This window comes from Theropithecus gelada, chromosome 18 (genome assembly GCF_003255815.1).
Source record: "Theropithecus gelada isolate Dixy chromosome 18, Tgel_1.0, whole genome shotgun sequence".
Taxonomy (NCBI): Eukaryota; Metazoa; Chordata; class Mammalia; order Primates; family Cercopithecidae; genus Theropithecus; species Theropithecus gelada.
Window position 1 is genome coordinate 47984999 of NC_037686.1, and position 24615 is coordinate 48009613.

The window sequence follows — 24615 nt, forward strand, 5'->3', positions numbered from 1 at the left end:
ATCTCTTGAAACACTTAATTGCTTAAAATTTGGTCCAGGTGAAACCCTGACTTCTTCCTGGTTACACTCCTTATGTTAGTTATTCATGTGGGAGTTGGCTTCATTACCAGGCTCAGGGTTGGCACAGATAAAAGACTGCGGATGCTAAGCACATCACAACTCTAATATGTTCTAAACACCTAACTAACTTGTTTCCAAACTTTTATTTACCGAATGCACTGATGTGCATGTGAAGAAAGTCAAGGTAATGTTAAGGAGAACCTGATATATTATTTCAATTAACCATTATTGCTTCTGGTTATCTTAAATCTTAAACAGATATGACTAAATTATTTTTATCTCTGTTTACACCTATCATATCAAATTCATGATTGTCAATTATGTCTAATAGATCATCTCCCATCTCAACACTTTCTCCCCCTTTAGCAACCAACTGCTTTTTGTTTTAGATGATGACTACTGTTTCATTAGGAGGTGTTGGAACATCAAAATAGATTTGGTTATATCTGCCAAAAAATAGCTTTGTGACCTCTGAAAGCACTGTTTTATCCATTAAATGAGGGCAGCACGTCTTCCAGATGAAAACAAATTCTATGACTTTACAATAAAGACAGAAATTAATTTTAGGTTTACTCCAATGTTGATTGTTATTTCTTCTATACCCTATTGTACACTAAGAAGGCCTGCTAAGGATAGCCAGTTGCAGAAACAATGAGGTAAAAACAGCATTACCTTAAAAAAAAAAAAAAAAAAGTGCAGGTGTGCTTGGGCAAATGTGTATGTGCATGTAACGCCTGGCACAGAATAGGTTCAAAATTTTACTAAGTGCATGCATGCATGAATGAATAAACACACCACACACGAGATACACGTCAAACTAAGAATAACATCATACCACAGAGAAAGATAAACATTCATTGGTTCTGCCAAAATAGACTTTAGTGCATTCCACTTCTCTAATGTGTTTAGGGCTGAGCTTTCTTTAGAAAATGGAATTACCTATAATGGTCCTAAAGATTTTAAGAGCACCATTCCCCACCCTTTCCCTTTGAACTCTAGTCCACAGGTTGATGCCTGAAGCCTAAAACTGACATGCTTAAGAAAGGACTTAAGCTCAAATAAATTTAGATGCGATTGGAGTGAACAAGTTAATTTCATTGCTGCAGACTTTTGTCAAGGTATATTACCAAGAGGGGTAAAAGCCTACATCCCTGGAAGAGTTTCCACAGTCACAAACCCACTTTTCATCACATCTCCAATCACTCCCTGTCTTTGGGAAATGCTGTCACAGTTCGTTAGCAGTAATTACACTTCAGTTCAATGAGGTCTCAGATCTTTTTCCAATAATCAATTTTTAGAAAGCATTTTTGGAAAGCAGAGAAGGTATGAGGGTACTGAGAGGGTGTTAAAAAAAGGGAAAGCAGTACAAAGAAAAATGCTAACTACATTATAGTTTGACCTTTTGCACACAACCCTAAAGGCGCTCTTCTTATTTCTGCAGTCCCGAATGTCTTTAGTGCTGTGTTTGTACCTAATAAGCACAGACAGCCAAAAAGCCATCATTCTTAAGTACTTATTCCTTCCCAGGAAGCAAGAGCAGTCAGGAAGAAAGTTGCATGAGACACAAGCAGAAAGTCACACTTTGAAGAGTCGACATTCAAGCAATGAAAAGACAGTGAGGCCAAGATTTTAACAGACATAAAATGATAATAATAATACTCAAAGAAACATTTCACAAAAGAAAATACACAGGTACTTCTCTAGATATATTCCTTGATCTTGAATTTAATTATGTAAAGGAAATTTGACAAAATTCTACCATTAGTCATTATTAAAAGTTCCTATCTTCATAGTATTTTAAATCAGAAGGACTTTTTTCATCCATTATCTTCTTTAATCCTCATTTTGAGATGGATTATCTATCCAAGTGGTCAACCACGCTACCCATCTTATACATTCGGGAACATAAGCTTGGAGTGGGTTAAGTGCTTTCCTTTTGCCATGAGTCACATGACAGAGTAAGGGCAGGAATGGGGTTATAACCTAGGTCTTTTCACTCGAAATCCTCAGTCAGAAGTTAGCACTTGATCAGAATATCCTCCCAAATCACCTACTGTCTAAGGAATCTGGTGGACAACTTCTCATATTTGTTAAAGATATCTAATAGTGCTAAGTAGAGTTATAAATGAATGCTGCTGTGCTTTGAAGCATCAAACTTAACTCTGGGTGCTTTAAACAGATGCCTTCATCTTCTGCTTACCAAGAGAATTGTTATGAACAGCGAGTTTCCAATCTGGTAAAGTTTTGAACAGGAATCACTGCCATGGTACACTGTAAAATTGTTACCCCATCTTCCCTTTCATAAAGCTGAAAAAAAGTATGAATTATCTTTTTTCTGTCAAAACATACGGCCCTAACTACTTTCAACTGAAAACAAAAGCATGAAATAATTACCAAATGTATGACTCTGTGACACAGATTGAAATGAAAAAAGTAAGTATGCAAGTTGTCACCATCTATGTCCAATCAGATGCTTCTCTGTCTGTTACCCATTCAAATGCCCACCCTCTTCCCTCATGCTCAGGGCAAACTTTTAGGTAAAATCAACCAGCAATATTTCACTAATTTAACTCAGAGCAGAGCTTTTAGCTAGCACAAGGCTAGGTGCTTTGGTAAATTACATACAAAAAATTAGAAGGGCAGAATTTTCACTAGGAACTAGTTGGGAGATTTATGATGTACAACGAGCAACTAGAAAATGTGATAAAGTGAGTCGTCTTTTGTACAAACCATATGTGCTAAAGAAATGTAAAGGAAGTTATCCTATAGGGTTATTCAAAAATATTTCTTAAAGGAGGCGAAAGATTAAGAAGGGCAATAATATTCCTGAAATAGGACCAGAAGAATAAATGATCAACAATAATTAGTTCATGACTTCAGGCATATTTAAAACATAATTGAGTTGGCTTTCTCTAAAATTTTAGGTATGTTTTCATTTGATCGAATTTTTTCTTAATTCAAAAAAATGTGCTACTGGCTACCTCAAATATTCTTCCGGAATGAGGAGGGCATAAATAAATGTGAACAACAGCAATTTCTTTAACAATAAAAATTATAGTAAGAATGACCCTTTCATAATTCTTTCCAAGAAATGTAAACTTTGTTAATTAAATTACTTTGTTCAATAATTTTGGATTTTCAAAAACAAAACAGAAATGTAAAACCCAGATGACTGCTTAAAATTAAGAGAAGCAGTTTAAAATTCTCAGTGTTGATGAAATTAATGAGAAAATGTCTTTACAAGAAGAGCAGCAGTTTTACACAACAAAAGGCTCCGTCGTGTAAAATCCAAAAAAGATTTCTGTCTTCTTTGTCTTCCTTGATAAATTAGCATCTAGTGAGAATTTAAGAGAAATATACAGAAAGGTTAAAAGAAGCAAGGAATGTTTCCTATTTTTCTTTTTCCTGGCAGAGAAACATTCATTAAAATAGATAGTTCTTTGTTTACATAATTAGGAAATATTAGGTCCTATGTCTGGAACTTCCTAATCTATAAATAGACATAAATGAATATGTGTGTGTATATATACACACACAAATATGTATGTATATGTATGTATATATGTATATGCATATGTATATACACATATATGTATACATACATGTATATACACATACACACATCCGTTTATACACATTATGCATCTATATTTACACATTATTTACACACATTATACATACATACATATGTGTGTATATTTCTAGTGTGTATGTGTGTGTATGCCTGTGTGTGTATATAACATCAAAATTAAAGGTTTATAAAGCATAGAAGTAGGGGGATGGGAAGGAACTGCTTAATGGGTACAGTTTCCTTCTGGGCTGAGGAAAATGTTTTGGAATGAGACAGATGTAGTGATTGCTCAACATTGTGAATGTACTAGATATTACTGAATGGTTTACTTCAAAAGTGGTTAATTTTACATTATGTGACTTTCACCTCAATTAAAAAAACAAAATAACACATAGTAGCAGGCCCTTAATTACATGTTGTCCTTCAGAAAAAAATATCAGCAAGGGCCCATCTGTAGGGAGATGGAATTCTAGTAGAGAGGACAAGATGACGGCCAAATTTCTTAAGCAGTAAGTCTTGTTATCAGTTGCTACATGGAACATTTAGGTAAATAATGTAGCTATTATTAGGAGAGGAGGCTGCCTTTCCGCTGAAATAAAAACGCTCTCTTAGCAAAGTCACTCATGTTCTCTTTGTTAGCAAACTCAATGTTCTTCATTCTACCGAGAAAATGAACCTACGATTTTTCCCTCATTGCCAAAATGTCTTAAGAGAGTCAACTGGCTATAAATAATGATCCCTAATGTGCTCTACAGAGCAGGAGACATCTTTCTAGATTTGGTTCTATCATTAATAGATGGAGGTCTCTCAATTTCTTTCTCAATCTTCAATATTTATTTGAAAAATGTAGTTCATAGCATTTGCCACTGCAACAAGACACTGAGAAAACACTGAAATAGTAGGGGCCCTACGGTATTTAATTTGTAGAGCATGTCCAGCACCTTAACGATGCTGAAAATATTTTTTGATGTTGATGAACCTCAGTGTTCTTAAACTGAAAGTTTCTTGACATATGGATAAGCTATTCAGCTCTTTTTTCCAGTAAGTCCAAACAGGATTGTGTACTAACAGTATAATATGGAGAGGAATACGGAACAAATATTAGGGAAGAATGAGCTCAATTTTCATTAAATATATTTAATCTTCTAAAGTTTCCAATGACTTTTTTTTTTTTTTAAAGAAATTCATATCTTGGCCAGGTGTAGTGGTTCACGCCTGTAATCCCAGGACTTTGGGAGGCCGAGGTGAGCGGATCACTTGAGGTCAGGAGTTCAACACCAGCCTGGCCAACATGGTGAAACTCCATCTCTACTAAAAATACAAAAATTAGCTGAGTGTTGTGGTGGGCGCCTGTAATCCCAGCTACTCGGTGGCTGAGGCATTAGGATTGCTTGATCCCAGGAGACGGAGGTTGCAGTGAGCTGAGATTGCCCCACTGCACTCCAGCCTGGGCGACAGAGTGAGAATCTGTCTCAAAAAAAAAAAAAAAAAAAAAAAAGAAATTCATATCTTATGTGAATTATCCAGGTCATATCCCCCGATAAATACTATGGGCTCCTTAGGAGCAAAGATTGTGGTTTAGAGCACCTCCAACACAATGGGTTGCCCAAAGCAGGTACCCAATAAATAGGAAACAAGGAAGACAGCCAAAGCAGAAGAGAACCAGTCCTTCCTTTAACTTACAAAGTTCATGCAGCAGAATTTTAGGGTTGAAGGAAAGTATACATCATGCACCCCTTTTCAGAAAAACTGTCCTCTGAATCATGAGTGGCTTCCGTAGGTGTCGTGCATGGGGTGAACTTCTGGCCTTGTACAAGGAAGAAGATATCATATGGAGATGACCCAGATGTGAAAGGTATCATGCCGCAATTCCACAGCTGTCCAGCATTGGATGTGCAGAATTTCTCAAGAAGCTCATCCATGTAGAATTTACGAATATCTTGGAGTTGCTATATTTGTGATATCTGTACCTCACTTTCTGCATCCAGATTTTATTTTTATTTTACTTTTATTATTGTAGGGACAGGGTCTCACTATGTTGCCCAGGCTGGTCTCAAACTGCTGGCCTCAGAGAATCCTCCTGCCTTGGCCTGTGTCCAGATTTTTAAAATAACAGTTGCAAGAAATTATAACAAACCAAGAATCAGTTTATGACTTTAATCTTCTTCCCAAAATTCAGAAACGTAATCAGAAGTCACAGGCAAGTAAAGACTATGCATCATCTTTGATGGTGCTTCCTACTTCCGCTGGATGGAGCCTCAAAAACAGGTTGGACTGACTTATAAGGAGGCACAACACAGAATGCAAACCTCAACCTGCACTGACTGCTTGAAAAACTCTTCCATTTCACCTGCCCCCTAGTTCTTCCTGTTCTTCATCCCATTGGCCTACACTGCTCATTTTGCCCTTTGTATGTGGTGCACCGTGTGTTGCTGTCTTCTGTTTTATATTTATGATCTGTTTTCTGAAATCTCCCAGGCTGCAGGTATGTCATTCTTTACTTGGTCACTCCCTATGTCTGGTAGATAAGATACTTGATGCTCATTTTCCGGTGATGAGGAGGATGATGATGACAATGATGATGGAAAATTATCTTGCAATGCCTGTTCTCCAATTCTTTAGCTTCATTCCACATCCACTACTTCCATGAAACTGCTCAAGACCTCCTGGATGCTGCAGCCAAATGTCACTTTTATCTCTCAGCAACATCTGACACTGTTGACAATTTCCTCCTTCTGGTTAGATCTGCTTCCCTTGGCTTCTCTGACTCTAAGTTTTCCAGGTCCTCCTATCCCTCTGGACTTTTAAATTCAATTACTTCTCAGGCATACCCATTTGAAAGGCTCCTCGTCACATTCATGATCAAATCTCAAGTCGCTTTTTGATCAGGCCACTATTTTATCTTTTCAGTCTCACCTTTTACTGTTACCCTTTTGCACCATAAGCTCCAGGCATTCTGAACTACTTCTGGGTCACCGGATATGCCATGTTCACCCCTGCTTCCAGTTATAACCCTTGCATTTTGCCAGCTTAATTCCCATTCATCCTTGCACTTCACTTCCTCTAAGGCTAAATGTGGGCTAGTTGTCCTTTGTGTATCTACCTTCAGGAGCCTGTACTCCCCAATCCATGCATTATCAGTCTAGGTTATAATAGTCTGTTTGCCTATCTCATGCTTGTCTTTTTCAGAGTTATATTCTAACACCTCACTCATAGTAGGCATTTGATAAATATTAGCTGAATTACTTTATTCTGTCAAACTTCTTGCCACCATCTGAGTAAAGGAGTTAGGAAAAGTACATTAAAGTGTTTTTTTTTTTCTTTTTTTAAACAACCAAAATAACTTCTCCTGAAATAGGAAAGAAGAAATCTACTGCCTCTCTTAACTCTCTAAAACTGATCATCTCAGGTGATAGTGCTAGTCCAAAGAACAGATACAGGATTTCATCCAAGCGCGTGTCAATGACTTACCATCAGTGGAACAAGCCTGAAGCTCCGGCTATTTTTGTTCCTTAAATTCCCTGTGTTCTGCTCCTGTACTTAAAGCCAGATGCAGAGGAATTCCAGGACTTAGAATCCCTCATGTTAGCTCTCTTGAGTGCAATGTAGGAGAGAGAATGAAAACTTCCACTGCTTAGAAGTCCACAGAGCTCAGGGGTAAAAATGAGCAGGAACTTGAGTCATGGTGTAAGGGTGAGAGTCTACGATCGGGCTTCCACTATATGGCTAAGAGAGGGCATCCTTCATCATCATGTTTTATCTGCAGTGGTTTTTGACTTCAATTTAATAGCAATATTGTCTTTGGAGCCAGTTTCTTAATAATGATACTTTTCTTCTGTTATATGCCAGCCACACCAAAGAGGGTCACATCAGTGTGACTGCTCCTAAGGTGAAATGATCTGTGGTGTTTTCTAAAATGGTCTGAGGTGAACAAACCAGGTAAGAAAATGCTAAGATTTGCATTTCCTTGAAATGCAATGTTATTTTTGAGCTCCTAATTGAAAAAATTTAAACTGCATATAATTAAGTCTGGGGGAGTGTACCAAGGTGGCTCACATTTAGGCACATGGTAAACTGATTTGCTGTTGAACTAGAAGGCTAATATTAGGAATGAGAGAGCCAAGCCATGCTTTGTGTTTGTTCAATGTCTCATACTATTTTTCAAATGTCATGGGCTCAGCAAAACCCAAAACACATTTTCTCAGCACTTCTCTCTATTTTTCAACCCATATGTATTTTGAGAGAAGTTTAATTCATATGTTTCTGATTTATTTACATGCAAGTCATCAGAATGTTGTTTTGTAGGAACTATTTGATGTCCAGAAAGCCTGTTGAGTCTTTTCTTTGAGGTTTTTTGTTTTTTTTTTTAAATCCCTTAGGATCGGGAAGCCATGATTTCCAAATAGGAAAAAAAAAAAAAAAAAAAGGCAAACAAGCTAGCCAGCTCATCAGAATCCCCAATATTTTTTCCTCAAAGGTTCAAATTTTGTTTAACAGTTAGAGCACATAAAGTCTGAGTATAATTCTTTCATTGGCACGCTTGTATCGTACTGTATTTTCCTGCTCCTCATTGACACTGCCCTTCTTGAAGTTAGTAATGTCTTCCTTGTGGATATAAAAGTACATATTTGCAATGTATGAATAGCAAGAATAGATCTTAAAGGGAGGTGGTGAGCTCTTCAAACACTAAGTGAATGCATTCTGTAACATGCTGTCAGGGCAGAGGGAGGGGGTCTGGGTATTAAGAGAGAGGAAAGTAGTTAGCTCCTCTCCAGGAGAGCCCTCTGAAAATAAGCACAATTTTTCATTCCATTAGGCATTGTGCTGGCATACTCTTTCCTCAATTTACAAATGTAACTCTCCGATTCAAGTGTGGTCTGATAGTTGTTTGTGCGCATTACAAATTATAATATAATTTTATAAATATATTTCTCCACTTGCAAATAACTACAAACAAAAAACAAAAACAAACAAACAAAAAAAGAAGAGAACACTAGCAATTTTTAGGACTTCCAAGGACAGTTAGTTTGAGTATCCCTACATTGAGATTTTTGGCAAAAGCGGTATCCTTTTTTAAAGAAATAAGGTTTAAGACGCTATATATTACACGTAGGAGGGCTTTTATCTTTTAGCATAATTGATGTCTACCTAAATTTGATCATTTGTAAGTTATATTGAATGTAGTAATATTTTAGAAGACTGGATGTTAATAGTAGTGGACACTTTTTTTTTTTTAAAGGTGCTGTATATAAAAAAGCTTGGCTCCTCTGCAAGCTTTCCTAAATTTCAATCTGCAAACCAAATTAATATTGGGCACGAAGCATCTAGCCGGTATCTAACACTATCTCATGCCTCTGTAGTGTGTCTCTACAAATATAAACCCACATTTCCCAGCAGACTCTTTGTCCTCTGTGAGGCGAGCCAGATTAGGAATGCTGGTTAATCTGAGTGAGAACTGAAAGATTTCTACCTATGCTTCCTTTCAAGGCTGAGATATCTCTATTCCCTAAAACTCTTTTCCATTTTCCCATTTCAAAACGAGAATGGTGTTAGGGCTGAGAAGATTCAAAAAAGTCTTCTCAAATCAAATATCTCTCCAGCACAGCTGCTGTTAAGTGACCCACCATGTTCGAAGACAGGCTCACAACCCATATACTATGGTGTTTTTGCTATGAGCCCCCTATACTATATATTTCAGGAAAGCAATGTTTTTAGAAAAAAACCCCAGCAAATTAAACTTCTCAGTACATCACTCTTCAAACACAGTTAACAGTGGCATGAGCAGGAAACAGAAATGTTATCTTAAGCTATCACACTGAATGATGATTTAAGGTTCTATATGTGTGCATTAAATATCAGGCAAATAACCAAATAGCTACCATTAAAACATGTGACTACAGCAAATCGATTAATTGCCAGTTGCTCTGAATTCAAACATATCTCTGAAAACACCTCGTTGTATAAAGATCGTGAAATAGCAAAATATAGTTGTCATCAAAACTCTTTAAAAAATGATTATTTAATACATCGATCTCTACATCATAAGGGGAAAGCTTGAACAAAGATAAAACAATCTAGCCTTATGAAGATACACATTCAGTAACCATTGTAAAGATATGGTCGGTTTTCTCTCTAGAGTCGATCAGATAGACATTTCCCTACAATTTAGGTCAATAATTTAAGTTTTTAGTTTTCACTACCTTTTGATAAAGATCAGCTCTAATATAAAAATCAATACGAAGAAGCATGTCAAACAGTGTGATTAGGTTTCAAGAGCTGCCTGTCAGAAGTAATAATTCATCTCACATTTAAAAACTTTTCTTGGCCAGGTGCGGTGGCTCACGCCTGTAATCCTAGCACTTTGGGAGGCCGAGGCGGGCGGATCACTTGAGGTCAGGAGTTCGAAACCAGCCTGGTCAACATGGTAAAACCTCATCTCTACCAAAAATACAAAAAATTAGCCGGGTGTGGTGGTGTACACCTGTAATCCCAGCTAGGTGGGAGGCTGAGACAGGAGACTCTCTTGAACCTGGGAGGTGGAGGCTGCAGTGAGCCAAGATCACGCCATTGCACTCCAGCCTGGGCAACAGAGTGAGACTCCATCTCAAAAAAAAAAAAAGCTTTTGGGGGGCATGTTTCTGCTTTTTTTTTTTTTTGGTTCTGGTTTGCTGGTTTTCAGTTTAAAAGAAGGAAGACGTTGATGGCAGCATTTACTCATGAGATACCACATTATTGTTTCAAACTGTAGAAATTCCTAATTGTGAGTAATATTTTGAAATGCAATAGCCGAAGTGAAAAAACTCAAAACCTCACGGGCTACCCATCTTAGAACAGATTATGAGAAAGGTAAATTTGAAAGCATTATAGAAAGATGTTACTTTGAAACAAACAAAGAAAATGTTGCTGGGTAACATTCAAAGTGTCTACAATGTTCTTTTCTCCTCTTTGCCTCTCTCCATTCCCCAATAGTAGACCCTGCCTTGGCATATTCACAGATGCAATCCCTGCTGAGCCACAGTAATGAGGAGTACCCCCTACCATCACAAATTTAGTAAGAGAGAAGTCACTGTGTATGGGAGATGAGTCTCCAACATCTTCCTTCTGAAGGGAAATGTTCATAGAGACACACATGCCTCACTTGCTTCTCCATCGTCTTATGGCCTGGGATGTATGGAAAGATGGAACCTCAAAGAACTCCTAACCATCATCATCTTCCTGTCCCTATTCAGCAGATGCACAGATTCCATCTTCAATGAAATACGCACACACAGACACACACACACACACACACCCCCCACATTAATTTCTATTGCTGCTATTTTTCAGCATCATTTCAACGTTTAACAATCTGAACTAATAGCCATTTTAAAACATGTCCCAAGCTTCTGGTGGGAATCTGCCCCCTGTGCCAACCATTTGTTTCTTAACTATAGTATACTTCTGACCATCTTGATGGACTGACCTGCTCTGGGATTGAACAGAAGAGTGGACAATTTTTTGTTTGTTTTAATTGAAGGTCCTTAATGCGGGCCACATGTTCCTGGCGGTCATTTGGAAGGCAGGGGCAGGGAATGCAAAGTGGCAGGGAGTTGGGGGGTGGGGGAGGGGTGAGTGGGGAGGGACTGGATGATGAAAAGACCAGTTCCACAAGTGAAGCACATTAGCAACCCAGAGTGGAAAGGGCCGGAAGGAAAACCCACCCACCTCACCCCTGCATTCATTCTATCAACCTGCAATTGTTGCAATCAAAACCATATGTCGGTTTTTCTAGATCTTTCTCACAGGACAAACATGCGAAGGGCCTCAGGCCTGGCGTTGCCATCAACTGGTAATTGATACCATATGAGCCACAAAATAGAAAAGCACATGCAAACAGCAACCACTCTCGCGGCACCCTCCTCCCTCCCACCTTCCAATCCCCTGCTTGGCCCCTTGAGAGGGATGAAATTGCAGGTCTTGCCGGGCTGCTAAGTGCACAGTGCACCATGAAAAACAAGTGTACGTGGCTCCAGTAACCACCTGTATATCAGAGAGAAAGGAGGGTCCACTAGCCAAGAGCTCGTCCCAGAGAACAGGCGAAGGGAAAAGGTCACTCTGGGTTAATACAAGGTCATTGATCATGGGGGAAAACGAGCACAGGTGTGAAGCAGATCACAGGCCCGGAGCAGGGAAGGCCCCCCCCCTCCAGTCCCTTAGCACATCCGGCCTGGAGAAAGCTCGTTACCGCTAAGCCACATCTGTCTTCTTCCCCTCCCACCAGTGAGATAGTGGGAAAGTGGAAACCACTCCCCAATTACAAGGCAATTAGAAGAAAAGTGACCCCAATCCCATATCTGCTTCTCTCTTTTTCTGAAGCTCTTTTTGCATCCCATTGTTCTCACAGCAGAAAAAAAAAGTCAAGAAAACCCGCTGAGCTGGGGGTTCTGCCAATTGCTGGTTGAATGTAATACAGTAGGTAAAATCCATCTCTTATTTCCACCAACACTGACAGAAGTACAAGTAGCATACGGCTCTCGCCTCTGCATGTATATATTTTCTTATTAACTCGATCGGGCAGAAATTTGCAGAGATTTGTTTGGATTTAGAAGTCACAACAGAATGTCAGTTTCACAAACCAAGGCTCATTCTGTGGTGAAATGTACAGCTCTGGACCCAACCGTTCACCGCACACAGCTATTTGTTCCAATTCCTCCAGCAGCCGCTTCTGAACAAACAACTAACTTATTCTAAACACACGCAACGGCTCTAATTTTTCTTCCTTCTCCCTATCCCATTATATGTGATATTTTAGTCTTATAGATCTTATGAAGTTTAAATATTTTCCAGATGGGCCTAGGGAGCACAGAACCATGTAAACACTTTAAATTATAAAAGGACGAACTAAACACTTAAAACAGAAGAGGATGATGATGAGATTCTTCTTTTGCAAACAGTAATCTAGTGAGCTAACACCAAAAACTGTAAAAAAACAAAACAAAACAAAAAACGGGGGAGGGGATTGGGGTGGGGGACAGATATCAATTCCCTTTTTTCTCCCCAAAACTCTTGGAAGATGAGCTGATTCATCCTCATTTAGGTTGTATCTATTCATATCTTTTCTAAGTAAATCATTTCTGAGAAAAAAAGATGATTTAAGCTCAATTTACAATTCAATACCTCACAATGGTAAGAAACAAAACTGTGATTGTAACGGAATGATAAATTCCACTGTCCTGCAGAGGGAAAATTAATATGGCCTATTAACTCCATCCATTTGCCCTGATCCTCAGCAGTCCTCTACTCCTCAAAGTCTGCCCACAAAAGACCTGAACAAGGTGGCACTTGCCAAGGACCCTTGGCCTCGAGGCAATCTAGGAACATTCCTAATGACAGTCAGCACCAATCCAAGAGAAAAGGATGTGAACAGATGAAGGTGGTAAAGTAACCCGGGCAGAGCGAATTAAAATGAAAGTCCTGGTGAATGCCAGGGAAGACAGAAGTAGTGCAAAGCAAATGGGTAACATACAAGTCAAAGCAGCACAGTGCAGCCCAAGAGGTGTCAAGTCAGGCAGGCTCGGGATAGACCACTTTGGGGAGACTCTGACCTTACCTCTGCTTTCCCTTCGTGGTCCAGGCAACATAGCCCTGTATCTGAGCATCTGCATTGTTTAAATTTCATCCTGTGGTGTTGTTTGCTGATTGGTCAGACATGGCTGACAGCATCAGAACTTCAATCTGACACACAAGGAGCAAGCAGGACCACAGCCCAGAATTCATAATGGGAGGGAGAGAGGGAACTTCATGCTGGATATATGAAACTCAGACCCGCAGATGTCTGCTGCGAGGCCTGTGGCTGGCCTAGGGGTGGGAGGGCCTAGGATCAGACCGGGAGGAGGGCATGAAGTAGGGGAGGTGGGACAAGCCCAGCCACCCAAATGACCAGGCAAGAGGCATCCCCTGGATAGAGCTGCATCTGGAGCCTGTTTAGCAGCTTCCTTCTTGCCACTCCCAATTCCTGTGACCTCCTGGGAATAGAGGAGGCCTCCTTCCTTGAATGCCTTTATTTTACAGAATAAAAGTGGTAGTGTTTTCGGTTTGGGGCAATGCATTTATTTCTCAAAGTATCTGACATTTTCCCAAGTAGAGAAGAGCTACTAAAGAGACCCCACTTGTCAAAAGCATCCCATCCAGATTTCTGTGTAAGTAAACTTGCCATAGAAATAATGAAAACAGACAGAAAAGAAAGAAAGTAGCTTGAAAGTGGGAGAGGAAAGAACTAGTACTACTGAGTTACAGGCTAGGTCTTTATTCTGATTCAAGTGCCTTGCCTATTCCTTTCCAGGCCATGAGGAGCTACCTGAGACTCACTGAATGCAATGGTGGCTGGCCACAGATCACCCCCTTCTCTTCCCACTTCCAACCTGGCTCCCAGTGTACACACACACACACATACACACACACACACCCCTGACCCAGTTACTGGCAACGGGTGCAACTGAGTTTACCTGATGTAAAATGCAGGATCGCTTCCCCTCCTGAAAGTTTATATGTAGGATTAACACCTCCAATTAAGGATCAGTGTTCGTCTATTTGAACCCTTGCCTTCGTGTCCCTACTACATAGAATCATGACTGCGCAACTCTGGGGGGAAAATCAGTCGAATATAAAAATCCAAGCAGACTTCCCTAGGGCTCAGCAAAGAACATTACTTGCAGATTTTCTCTTTCCCAATTTCTCCTTTTCCAGCATTCTTTGTTACAATTTTGGGGAAGGTATCATGGATTCTGCAATAATTACAGAAGAAGAAAAGATAAAAGGTGAAGTAAAGACAACAGTGCAATAAAAAAAGAGAAGGATAAAAGTGGCAGGATTTGAGGATAAAATAATGACTGGAGAGATCGGGTTATTAAAACAAACAAGTGAAATGGACATAAAAAAGGAACAAGACCCTTTGGCTGAGGGGAAGGAAAAGGTTAACAGAACATGAAAATCAAGATTTAAAAAAAATTAATCCTTGAAAACACCACCACTGATTTAAAATCAATTTGAAATAGTGAAATTGCAAACCAGGACAAAAAAATCCATCTGGTTTAAAATAAAAGAAAAACTCTACCACAACCTTCTCACCTCTCTACCTCCAAAAAAGAAAGAAACAATCTCATTTTCCTTTCTATTGTGTAAACATTAGTTATATGGCCTAATTTTCTAAATAAAGCTGGAAAGACAAACCACTGAAATCCAAAGAGTCAAGGAAAGGATATTAGCATAAAGGAAATATATGTGAAAATTACAGCAACAAAGCAGCAGGAGCAATAAATATAAGTAAAAAAGAGTCAGTGTGAATGGTGGAAGTTGTGAGTAGTAAAAGAAGCCGAGAAGGAAAGAAGTTCAAGGTGGTCTGCATTTCATTCAGTGAAGAACACAGTGTGAAAGAAACATACTAGGCAAGCATACAGAAACGACTGAACACCAGAAAACATAAACAAGAATATAGGAATTTGATGGGAGAGTAAGACGAATAAACCTAATGTAACAGAGATCAAATAGAAATTGGAAAACAGAATGCAGTTTGTCAGAAGCATTTAAAAAGTGCCTTAAGATATGTAGAATTATAAATATAATTTTGCTAAAGGTATGCTAAATAGCACACCTTTACAACCACTATAGACTGAGGAGATTATATGAAAACAATATCATGCATTTCTTGAATCTACTTCCTAATTTAAAAAAAATTGTCCCAACTTCCAAGATCCATTTACAATTGCATGACACAACAATGAACATATCACACAAGGGCAGAATTCCTTGTCAGGAATGAACCAAAGTAATGCAAATGGTAGTTTTTGGGGGCACACTTCATTATCCAAGACATTCAAGGTATTAAAGGAATATTCATGCAAGCACCTCACCCAAGACCAAAGGAAATCTTTGGTCCTTGTTCAAAACGTTCAATCTACTCATGAACTAGATATGGGAAGGATCAGTCAAGAAAATGTGATTTAAGAAGAGAACATTTGTAGTGTTAGCTCTGAAAGCCTGAACAGCCTTTCAAGCTCCTGGCATAGTTTTTAACTCAGAAGAGGATCAACTTTGTTTCAATGATAAACCAATAATTGCATATTTGGTGGAAAAGTCTACAGCTCTGTCAAGCAGCAAAGGAAGCAGGGTGACAGCAGTTTCAGGTGCCGGGACACAATAAAAACAATGAGGAAAGAAAATGTTTGCTTTTTCTGTCAACTGAGATGTCAGTACCCATTAATAAATCTATCTGCTAAATCTACTCTTATTCATGTGGGACATCACCAATTTAAAGTAAAATAAATTATCTTTAATTAAATGGAATTGTCGTCTTCCTCCCGCTATCATCCCCAATTATTACATCCTAATCAGCCCTTTAGGGAGAAGGCAAGAGAGAATGCTGAAAGGCACATTGACTATAAACAATTTCTCTTTCTGCCAACTGGTAAAATTTTTAATTTTAATTATTGATTATAACCATAATTTTTCGATCTAAGTAATGAAAACCACAAAAATTCTGTCATTTACGGGGGAACACTGTACACGGTCACTTCCAAATTTCCTTTAACTCTTTCTCTGTGAAAATTTCCAAAATCAGAAGAAATCACTATGAACTAAGCAAATTATCTATTTAAACCTAATCTATTACTTTTATTTCCAGTATAAAAGTACCAGTTTTAATTAATACTCCAGAATGCATAGCACTAACTGAATGCCAGCTATGATGTATGTTTTGGGTTGTTAAGCTTTCACAAACTAGGATTATGGAATGGTATCAATTTATGTTTAGACACGAATGGTATATACACTTTAAATATTAAGACATGTAACTGGATAAATGGAGGTGGGTGATCTTATTACCAATGCTTACGACTTCCTCTGCCCCAGTTTTCAGCTCCCCCAATTCTCTTCTTTTGTAACTTCACCCAATTCTAACAAAAGCAATCTGTATTTCTAACCAAGTGATTCATATGAAATATATGCTATTATCAGTTTCCCTATTGATGGGATCACGCCCTTGAAAATAAATGAGGAAGTCAACAAGTAAATGAAGTCGTGTGTCACTCCCACTCCAAAGACACAGAGGTGAACTATTTTCCCAAGAGTGACAAAGAATGAATTTAGGACAACTGGGCACATCATTTACGGTGCCCCTTCTGACTCTACTCCCAACAACCAGGTTGGATTTTGTTTGCTTCACTTGTTGTTATCACTATAAATTTTGCAACGGAGGGTGAGGAGTTTTCTTGTCACTTTCCATGTAACAACAAAATCAACCACTGAAATTGGGAAGTGAATTATTAATTATTTGTTCTACACAGAAGATAAATGTATCTAGAATAAACAGGTAAGGGTGTTGACTGTTTTCTGACTGCTTAGTGTTACTTTTAAAAATGTAATTTTTTCAGGGTGTAGTACTGTTTTCATTTAGCATGCCTTTGAATTGCCGCCTACAGAAGTAAAAAAAGAAACCACAGCTATACAAGCCTGCTGACTTTCTTATAAAAGAACCAGTTTTAAACTTGTTTATACTACTGATTCCAAATGAATTCAAGATGGTGGCTAGTTAAAGAAAGCTAGCCCATGCCAGGGAGTTTGATCAAAGAACTTCAATTCAGCAATGTTCAGTTTTAATTGACCACTAATTAAGCTACATTAGTCTAAGAAAGGTCTGTATCACTTTGAGTAATAAAGAAAAGAATTAATTCAACCCTGTGTCAGTCAGCTTTAGTAAATTCATCTGAAAGCAACTTCTCAAACGACAGCCATGAAAGAGGTGTCTAGTGTTAAATGCCAAATGTGGTCTACAGAATTCAGAGAAGACCAGGAACTCCGTTTTCAAGGGTATTTGTTACTTTGCTAGTGATGTCACCTTGCAGGTATAATTATCTTCATTACAGATACAAAGATGTCAGCTTTACTCCCTGGGTTGCAAAGGGTTGCTTTAAAATTGGATTCAAAACATGGCATCATACCAGCCACAGTTTTAACTTTCCTGTATTCTAGACAAAAATAGAGTGGATTTGCAAAATCATGAGAATTTTCAAAGGCTTGGAACTCTCCTTCTGGGAAAAGTGAGTTGAAGACTGGGTGGGGGGCAGGGGAAATAAAACAACTGCAATAACACCACCAAAAAAGCTCATTATAATTAGGAACCACAAGCTATGACAACCATGACAGCAGCATTAAAAGTCCATGTGTTAAAATAGTTCATTTCTGAAAATCCAGTTGCAAAATTTTTATTTTCCCACACATTGTACATCAAATTTTTTTTATCCACAATTCTGATAAAAAAAGCTTTTAGGAAGAGGAAAAAAATTATAAAGCAGCAACAAACTCCATTTCAGGATTTAACATCAAAACGTAAGATATAAGAAAACACTGCTTTACAACTTGGGTGTTTATGACTGGTAAAGTCCTTCGCCTTAACTCAGAGGTAAATGACCTATGGTCTTATGACAAAAGCCAAACAGTAAAAATATGTTTAAATTTTAAAAGTAAACCCAAATGTCAATGGTACGCTGGCTTCTATTTTATATTAATTACCTCTGTCCTCCAAGCCTGAATGAAGAGCACTGGCTGTTATATCACTGAAAGCCATAAGGGTCAAATACTCTTGAGATGCACCCTGTGGCCTCAACACACATTATATTTTGTCTTAATAATATTTGGCAACCAACGACTGCATTTTCTACAATAGTATTTAATAAATAACATTTTGAAATCATTCTGCCAGTACTCATTAAAATGCACTTGTTTGTGAAATGCAATAGTTAGCTCTATGAAACCAAAATATTAATGCAAATTGGAATTTCTAAGTTTAAAGTCATATTTGCATAACAGGAACTAAACGTGGCACAAGCTGAAAGAGTGCACAGCACACAAATGCTTCTCAACACCATAATTATTACCAATAAAATGATGGCTTATATATACCATTAGAAGCCCAAGGCATCTGCCAGTCTGTGTCACCATAGGCTTCCAGTGCTCCCAATGTCTAGACTGTAGCAATGAGAGGATGATGGGGAAAGCTCTGGAATTGTCTTACCTGTTAAAGTAGCACAGGTACAAGGCACCAACAATCTCATTCCCAGTGCTTAATAATAGCCTAGGGCTAGCCCATTCATCTATTGCCACCTACGGTTATCGCTGAAAACCAATTAATATGATTTTGAGTGCATGTATGAATGAACATGGTCTTCAGCACCATCAACGCTAACTGGGCACATTTGTGCAACTTGGTGATGCAGGGAATGGAAAGATACTACGTATGTAGGTATATACTTACTTAAGTAAACTACGAATAATGTCCCACAAAACTATTTTAGACAGGAGTAACCTTGAGAAACGTAACATTAAAAAAACATTCAATACTTATTGGCTCATTCCACAAATATTATCTGAGCACCCCTAAATGCATATTGTTGTGCTAATCTTTGAGGGGAGGATAAAGGGAGCTTGTTGGGAAGATGTGACACAATTTTATAACAACACGAAGTCAGGTTAGGGACTAGACGACTGCTAAGGACAAGATGGACAGACGCTTTCATTTACTATGAAGAAATACTTGGATTATGTGAGTAAATACATATTTTTTTAAAATTTTAGATTCAAGGGGTACACGTGCTTGTTGTTACATGATATACTGCATGCTACTGGTGACTGGGCTTCTAATGTACCCATTACCCAAATGGTGAATATTGAACCCAATTTAACTTTTGATAAAAATACTACTTTTTGCTAAAACAGCAAGAGCAGAGGCATGAGCTCCATAAACTTTGGCAGAGGCCAGCTCTCTCAGGAGCATTCTACCTAAAGGTCTTGTCTAACTGTACATATGGACTTATGCCCATATGGTGGATGTGATACATTCATTTGGCTGCATAAACATTTCATGGTTGTCAGCCATATGCCAAAAGGTCTACAAAGATGCATTAAGACATGGTCCCTTCTGCTTCTGCAGGGTCTCAATGGCTGGAGATTCAAGGTCCCCACTGTGTGCAGACAGGCAAAGGGCTATATCCTTTGAAAAGTCTGTGTAACTCGAGCTCCAAAATTAAATTCAGTTGAGATAAGCATTCAGTAAACTGCTACGAGGTAGCACTGAAATGTCAATTCTTACATCAGATATTTAACAATAAAGCTAAGAAAAATGTAAATATATCCTATTGGAATATATAGCAGCAATGACTCTATTCTGTCACGACCTACATGATCTTGAGCAAGTTATTTAATCCCTCAATGCTTCCATTTCCCAGGCCGGCACCTCCCCATGGAACTTTCTACAATGACACAAATATTCTATATCTGTGCTAATACAGTAGCCACTGATCACATATGAAAACTGAGTAACTGAAACTTGGCTAGTGCAACCAAGGAAGTGATATTTTAAAAGTTTTATTTAATTCTCATTGACTGACATTATTTTATTTATTTATTATTATTTTTTTTAATTTTAGAGACAGGGTCTTGCTCTGCTGCCCAGGCTGGAGCACAGTGGCATGACCATGGCTCGCTGCAGCCTCAGCCTCCTGGGCTCAATGATCCTCCTGCCTCAGTCTCCTAAGTAGCTGGGACTACAGATGTGTGCCACCATGCCAGGCTGATTTTTTTTTTTTTTTTAACTTTTTGTAGAGACAGGGTATCCCAATGTTGATCATGCTGATCTTGAACTCCTGGGCTCAGGCGATCCTCCCGCTTCAGCTTCCCAAAGTGCTGGGATTACAGGCATAAGCCACCGTGCCTGGCCTACGTTTAAATGTTAGTAGCGACATGGGGCCAGTGGCTACCTCACTGGACAGGCCAGGCTTTGTCTGTGAAATGGGATGATGACTCCTGCATTACCTATCCTACTGGGGTGTAATAACGATCAAATTAGAACTGGGTTGATTTTACTGGATATTAATTATTGCTACAATATTTTCTGTAAGCTTTAACTGTAAGCCACTTTCCTAATAATTAAAAGTCACAGTAAGATTGGTTTTATACTCCCTAAATGTCTGAGTTAAATACCACACAGGCAAGCTTCCTGAAGCATATTCTAAAAACACTGTGTAAGCAAGTTATTGTTCTAAAATTATTCAGAGGGACATATGGACTATAAGAGAAATACTGAGAATGCAACACAGATAATCAATGATTGATCAAAAATAGGTCAATACTCCCTCAAATAGTTTCACTTACAGTAAATTCATGATTTGAAAAAATTACCATCTTCCAGAAACAGAAATACTCAAATCAAAAAAATTATCATTAAAAAATAGTAATCTTTATTACTTGTCTGGCACACAAAAAAATGTTAAAATTTTCTTTTCAGTTGCTCACTTTGAGTACAGACAATGCTGTACAATAAAAGGTGGAAGACAGTTCAAAATAAATGCCAGTTTAGGGCAAACTTATAAGATGGTTAGAGATGTGATATACAAAGTAAACCTAAACACATCAGTCTGATTTTACTAGAATGTGTTGTACCAAGCTGGACAGGGAAACAGGAAGAGTGAAGTGCAGGGTCTGAGAATGCCTGTGGGAAGGAACTGAAATTCCATTAGCTAATGGGCCAAGCAATAAATGAAAGCATATCTGTACACCAAAGATATACTGCAAATCAGAGCCGCCATTCCTTTGCCCAGCCTCCATCTCTACTCTCAATAAACCTTGGAGAACTTTGTATATCATGGAGACGAAACTGAAGAGTGGCACAAGTTACTGTGAGGCTTGGCAACTAGCTCCAAAATGTGGCATGTAAGGAGTGAGGTCTAGAAGTTGGCGGGTGTAAGACTCAGTCACCAGATCCTGCCACCTTCCTCCACAGGGTGCTAGGGAAGGAAACTGAGGTTTCAAAATCACTTCTGTATCATGGCCAAGAATTATCCACTTTGAGGGGAAGTACAGTGGTAGCAATGAGAGAGGTCCCCAGTTGTGAGGAGGTAAAGGAGTTGCATTACTGGGAAAGCTGAAAAGAACGTCTTCAATGTTGGCTTTAAATTTTAATGTTTTCTTGATAACAGACGATATGATGTTATGCAGTTAATGATGATGTAAACAATGTCCATAACGCCAAAAAACTTAAAACATAATTATTAATTAGTTTCTTTATGCTAATTTCTTTTTTCTACTTTATGTCCTGTAGGGTAAAAATGGTAATACACTTCTTCATTTAGGATGATTCAAGACAAACCAATAGTTACACTGATAGAGGGTTCTAAACATTTTAAAAGGTAAGACATAAATATATGTTTAGGGTATGCAGACATGTGCATTACTGACTCAACATATTCTAACAGCTGCTCTGAAGCCATTCCAGTTGGTTCACAAATAATGTACAATATTTAGTACACTATAAAATCTCATGTTTTCATAGTAAAAGGTAGAAATACCTAGGCAATGCTATAGTGTGCTACGTCAAAAAAACAAAAAAATAAAAAAATAAATAAAAAGAATGTTTTAGAAACAAAAGAAAAAAGGAAAGAAAAGAAAAGGAAAAGGAAAAGGGAAATAGGGAAAGAAAACAACAAAAAAAGTTAACCGCTATAAACGCCTCCCAATGCCAAGATTTAATTATGGAACTTATTGTGACATTATTTAATTCTTAAGGTCCAGATATATTACTTTGCAAGCAGTACTTCCCAAGCTCAGCACTTCTGAGAGTCTGTCTTGCGCACTGTTAAGATGTTTAGCAGCATCCCTGGCCTCCAGCCCTAGATGCCAGTAGCAAGCCCCTGCCTGACCCCCACAGTTGTGACAATCAAAATTGTTTACAGATATTGCCATATGTCCCCTGGGGAACACCCCTGTTCTAAAAATATATGTTTGTAATCTTAGTCTGTCAGCAACAAATATCCACTTTGATTTTCTTAAATCTTCATATAAATAACGTCCATCTCTAGTGGTATCTTCTTTCAACTAAACAAGGAAATAGCCACTGACACCCATGATCACTTAGTATGTGATAGTCTGACTTTGTGATCTTATGGCGCTCCACAGTCTTAGTCTCTAACTTTGAAACAAGTAATCTATGTTCACTCTGGAACTTTTAGAACCAACTCTATAGCAGTCTTGATTATGTGATAGCAAATATTTTATCATTTTCAACTAATAGCTCTGAACTACATGCAATAATCAAAGTAATACTCTATAAAAATTTTCGATGAATAAACAAGTTTGAGTAATAAATAATTGGCATTATCTATTACTGTCTAGTTACGAAATCTATACATTTATCTACCCACCCAACCATACTTTCTCCAATCCAGCCATATATTCATCATCATAAAACCTGTCATGCTTTCAGTTCTGATTGAGTTACACAGGTAAAAAGCCTAGGACCAGCCAAAGAGTTTAATCTACATAGCTCCCTATTGGCAATGCATCTGTGAAGACACTGTTATCTATAAATAATTCCACATCAGGCCAGCTATATGTTTTATATACTACATCATCTAACTCAAAACAGGAAAATATCTTAATGTATAAATGTGTTTATGTTTTCTTAAATTGGTTAGTTTGTTAAATACAGGTCATCTACTGACAGATGCGAGATTCTAATACGGAATTATACTGAGAAGGTAAACATCTAAATAGACCAACTGAACCCAGGAATCACCATCTAACTTTAAAACAGGTTCAATGGATCTTCAACGTGAAGATTAAAAATGCATTAAAGATTCCAAAAACAAGTGCTAGCCTAAAACTACTTAGCCATGATCTATTTGTCCTTTTTCATCTGTTTTTCCTTTTTCATCATCTAAAGACAATGGAGGAAAAGGACCATAAAACCAAAACTTCCTTCATAAGAAACAATTCAGTATGGTTTTGCATTTTTCAATGTCATATCTGAAAGGTAAAGCAGTTTCTCTAGTCTAGAGGTTAGGATATCATAATGATTCATGTAAGTCATCTTTCTTGGGGTTAATTAAGGAAACTGAATCCTAAATGATTTTATCAGCAAAAGTGACACTGTGAAGTTGGGCCAAGAGGATCTGCTATTACAGGAATCCTTTAAAATGTAAACGCGTTTAACAATCATGCATCTATTTCTAGCAGTTTTAGCTCATTCCCTGGAAGCATGCAAGAGGTGTGCTGCACTTTGCAACCTCTGGGAAGTAGGATTACCAGATTCACATCAACACATCTAATTTTACAGTTACCTTATTTAAGTTTTTAATACGGCACAGGTCTTTTTCTCAGGTGTTAATAGAAAAATCAATTTTAAGTCACAACAGCTGTGATCATTTTAAATATCACAGCTGTCATGAGTTGAAAATAACCAATTTGAGCATACAAGTTTCTGCTGCAAACGTAACAAAATGGAAATGTGATGGAATTTTATCTTTTACTCCCTCTGAAGCTGAATGTCTAATACAAGGGTAGAGTAATAACTTATTTGTTTTAAAATAAAATCAGGTTCCCATTTCTTTACTGACCTAGCCAAAAGATGGCTCAAAAGAACAGAGAAGAACATCATTTTTAAGATAAACTCCTATGGCAACTGTGGAACATGTTTAATTATGGAAGTAGTATTAACTCAGGAAAGAGTGAGTTAAATAGTTAATATCAAAATTGAGAGTTCATTTATGTAAACGTTTTGCTGTGAAGCCGGGGGGAGATTAAGTGGGATCCATGCTACATATTAAGTGTTATTAAAATCTAGGAATTTAAATTATTACACAGGACAAAGTCTAAACTGATAGGAAAACAGTGTTAAGTTGTATCTCACAGAAAATAATGGCATTGTATTCATTTCTTTGCAAATTCAAACTAGCCATTAGATGGCATGAAAGAAAAGTTCCTCTCCCTCCCCCTTCAATCCAAATCTGATGTCATTATGTTTCAAAAACTACAATGACATACCTAAAGAACTCAAAATTTAAAAAGAAAAGGAAAGGACAGAGAATGCATTATGTATTCTACTAGCTGAAGAAAGTTTAGATTTCTCTGTGTGAAATGAATTACGGGCAATGAACACCCAAGAAATTCTAGAATTATAA

The 24615-nt window shown here is 37.9% G+C and overlaps 1 protein-coding gene across 14 annotated transcripts in view; it reads right to left on the minus strand.

Moving 5' to 3' along the window:
- Positions 1-24615, minus strand: part of TCF4 (transcription factor 4) — a 416095-nt gene that overhangs the window by 64403 nt on the left and 327077 nt on the right. Inside the window, exon 1 of one of the 14 annotated variants that reach the window (XM_025365679.1) lies at positions 13221-13708. The exons of the other annotated variants lie outside the window; for them this stretch is intronic. Within the exon in view, the coding sequence (XP_025221464.1) occupies positions 13221-13289 (69 nt within the window). The 5' untranslated portion in view covers positions 13290-13708. Of the gene's footprint in view, positions 1-13220; positions 13709-24615 lie in introns of those variants that run through there. 14 annotated transcript variants of the gene reach the window in all.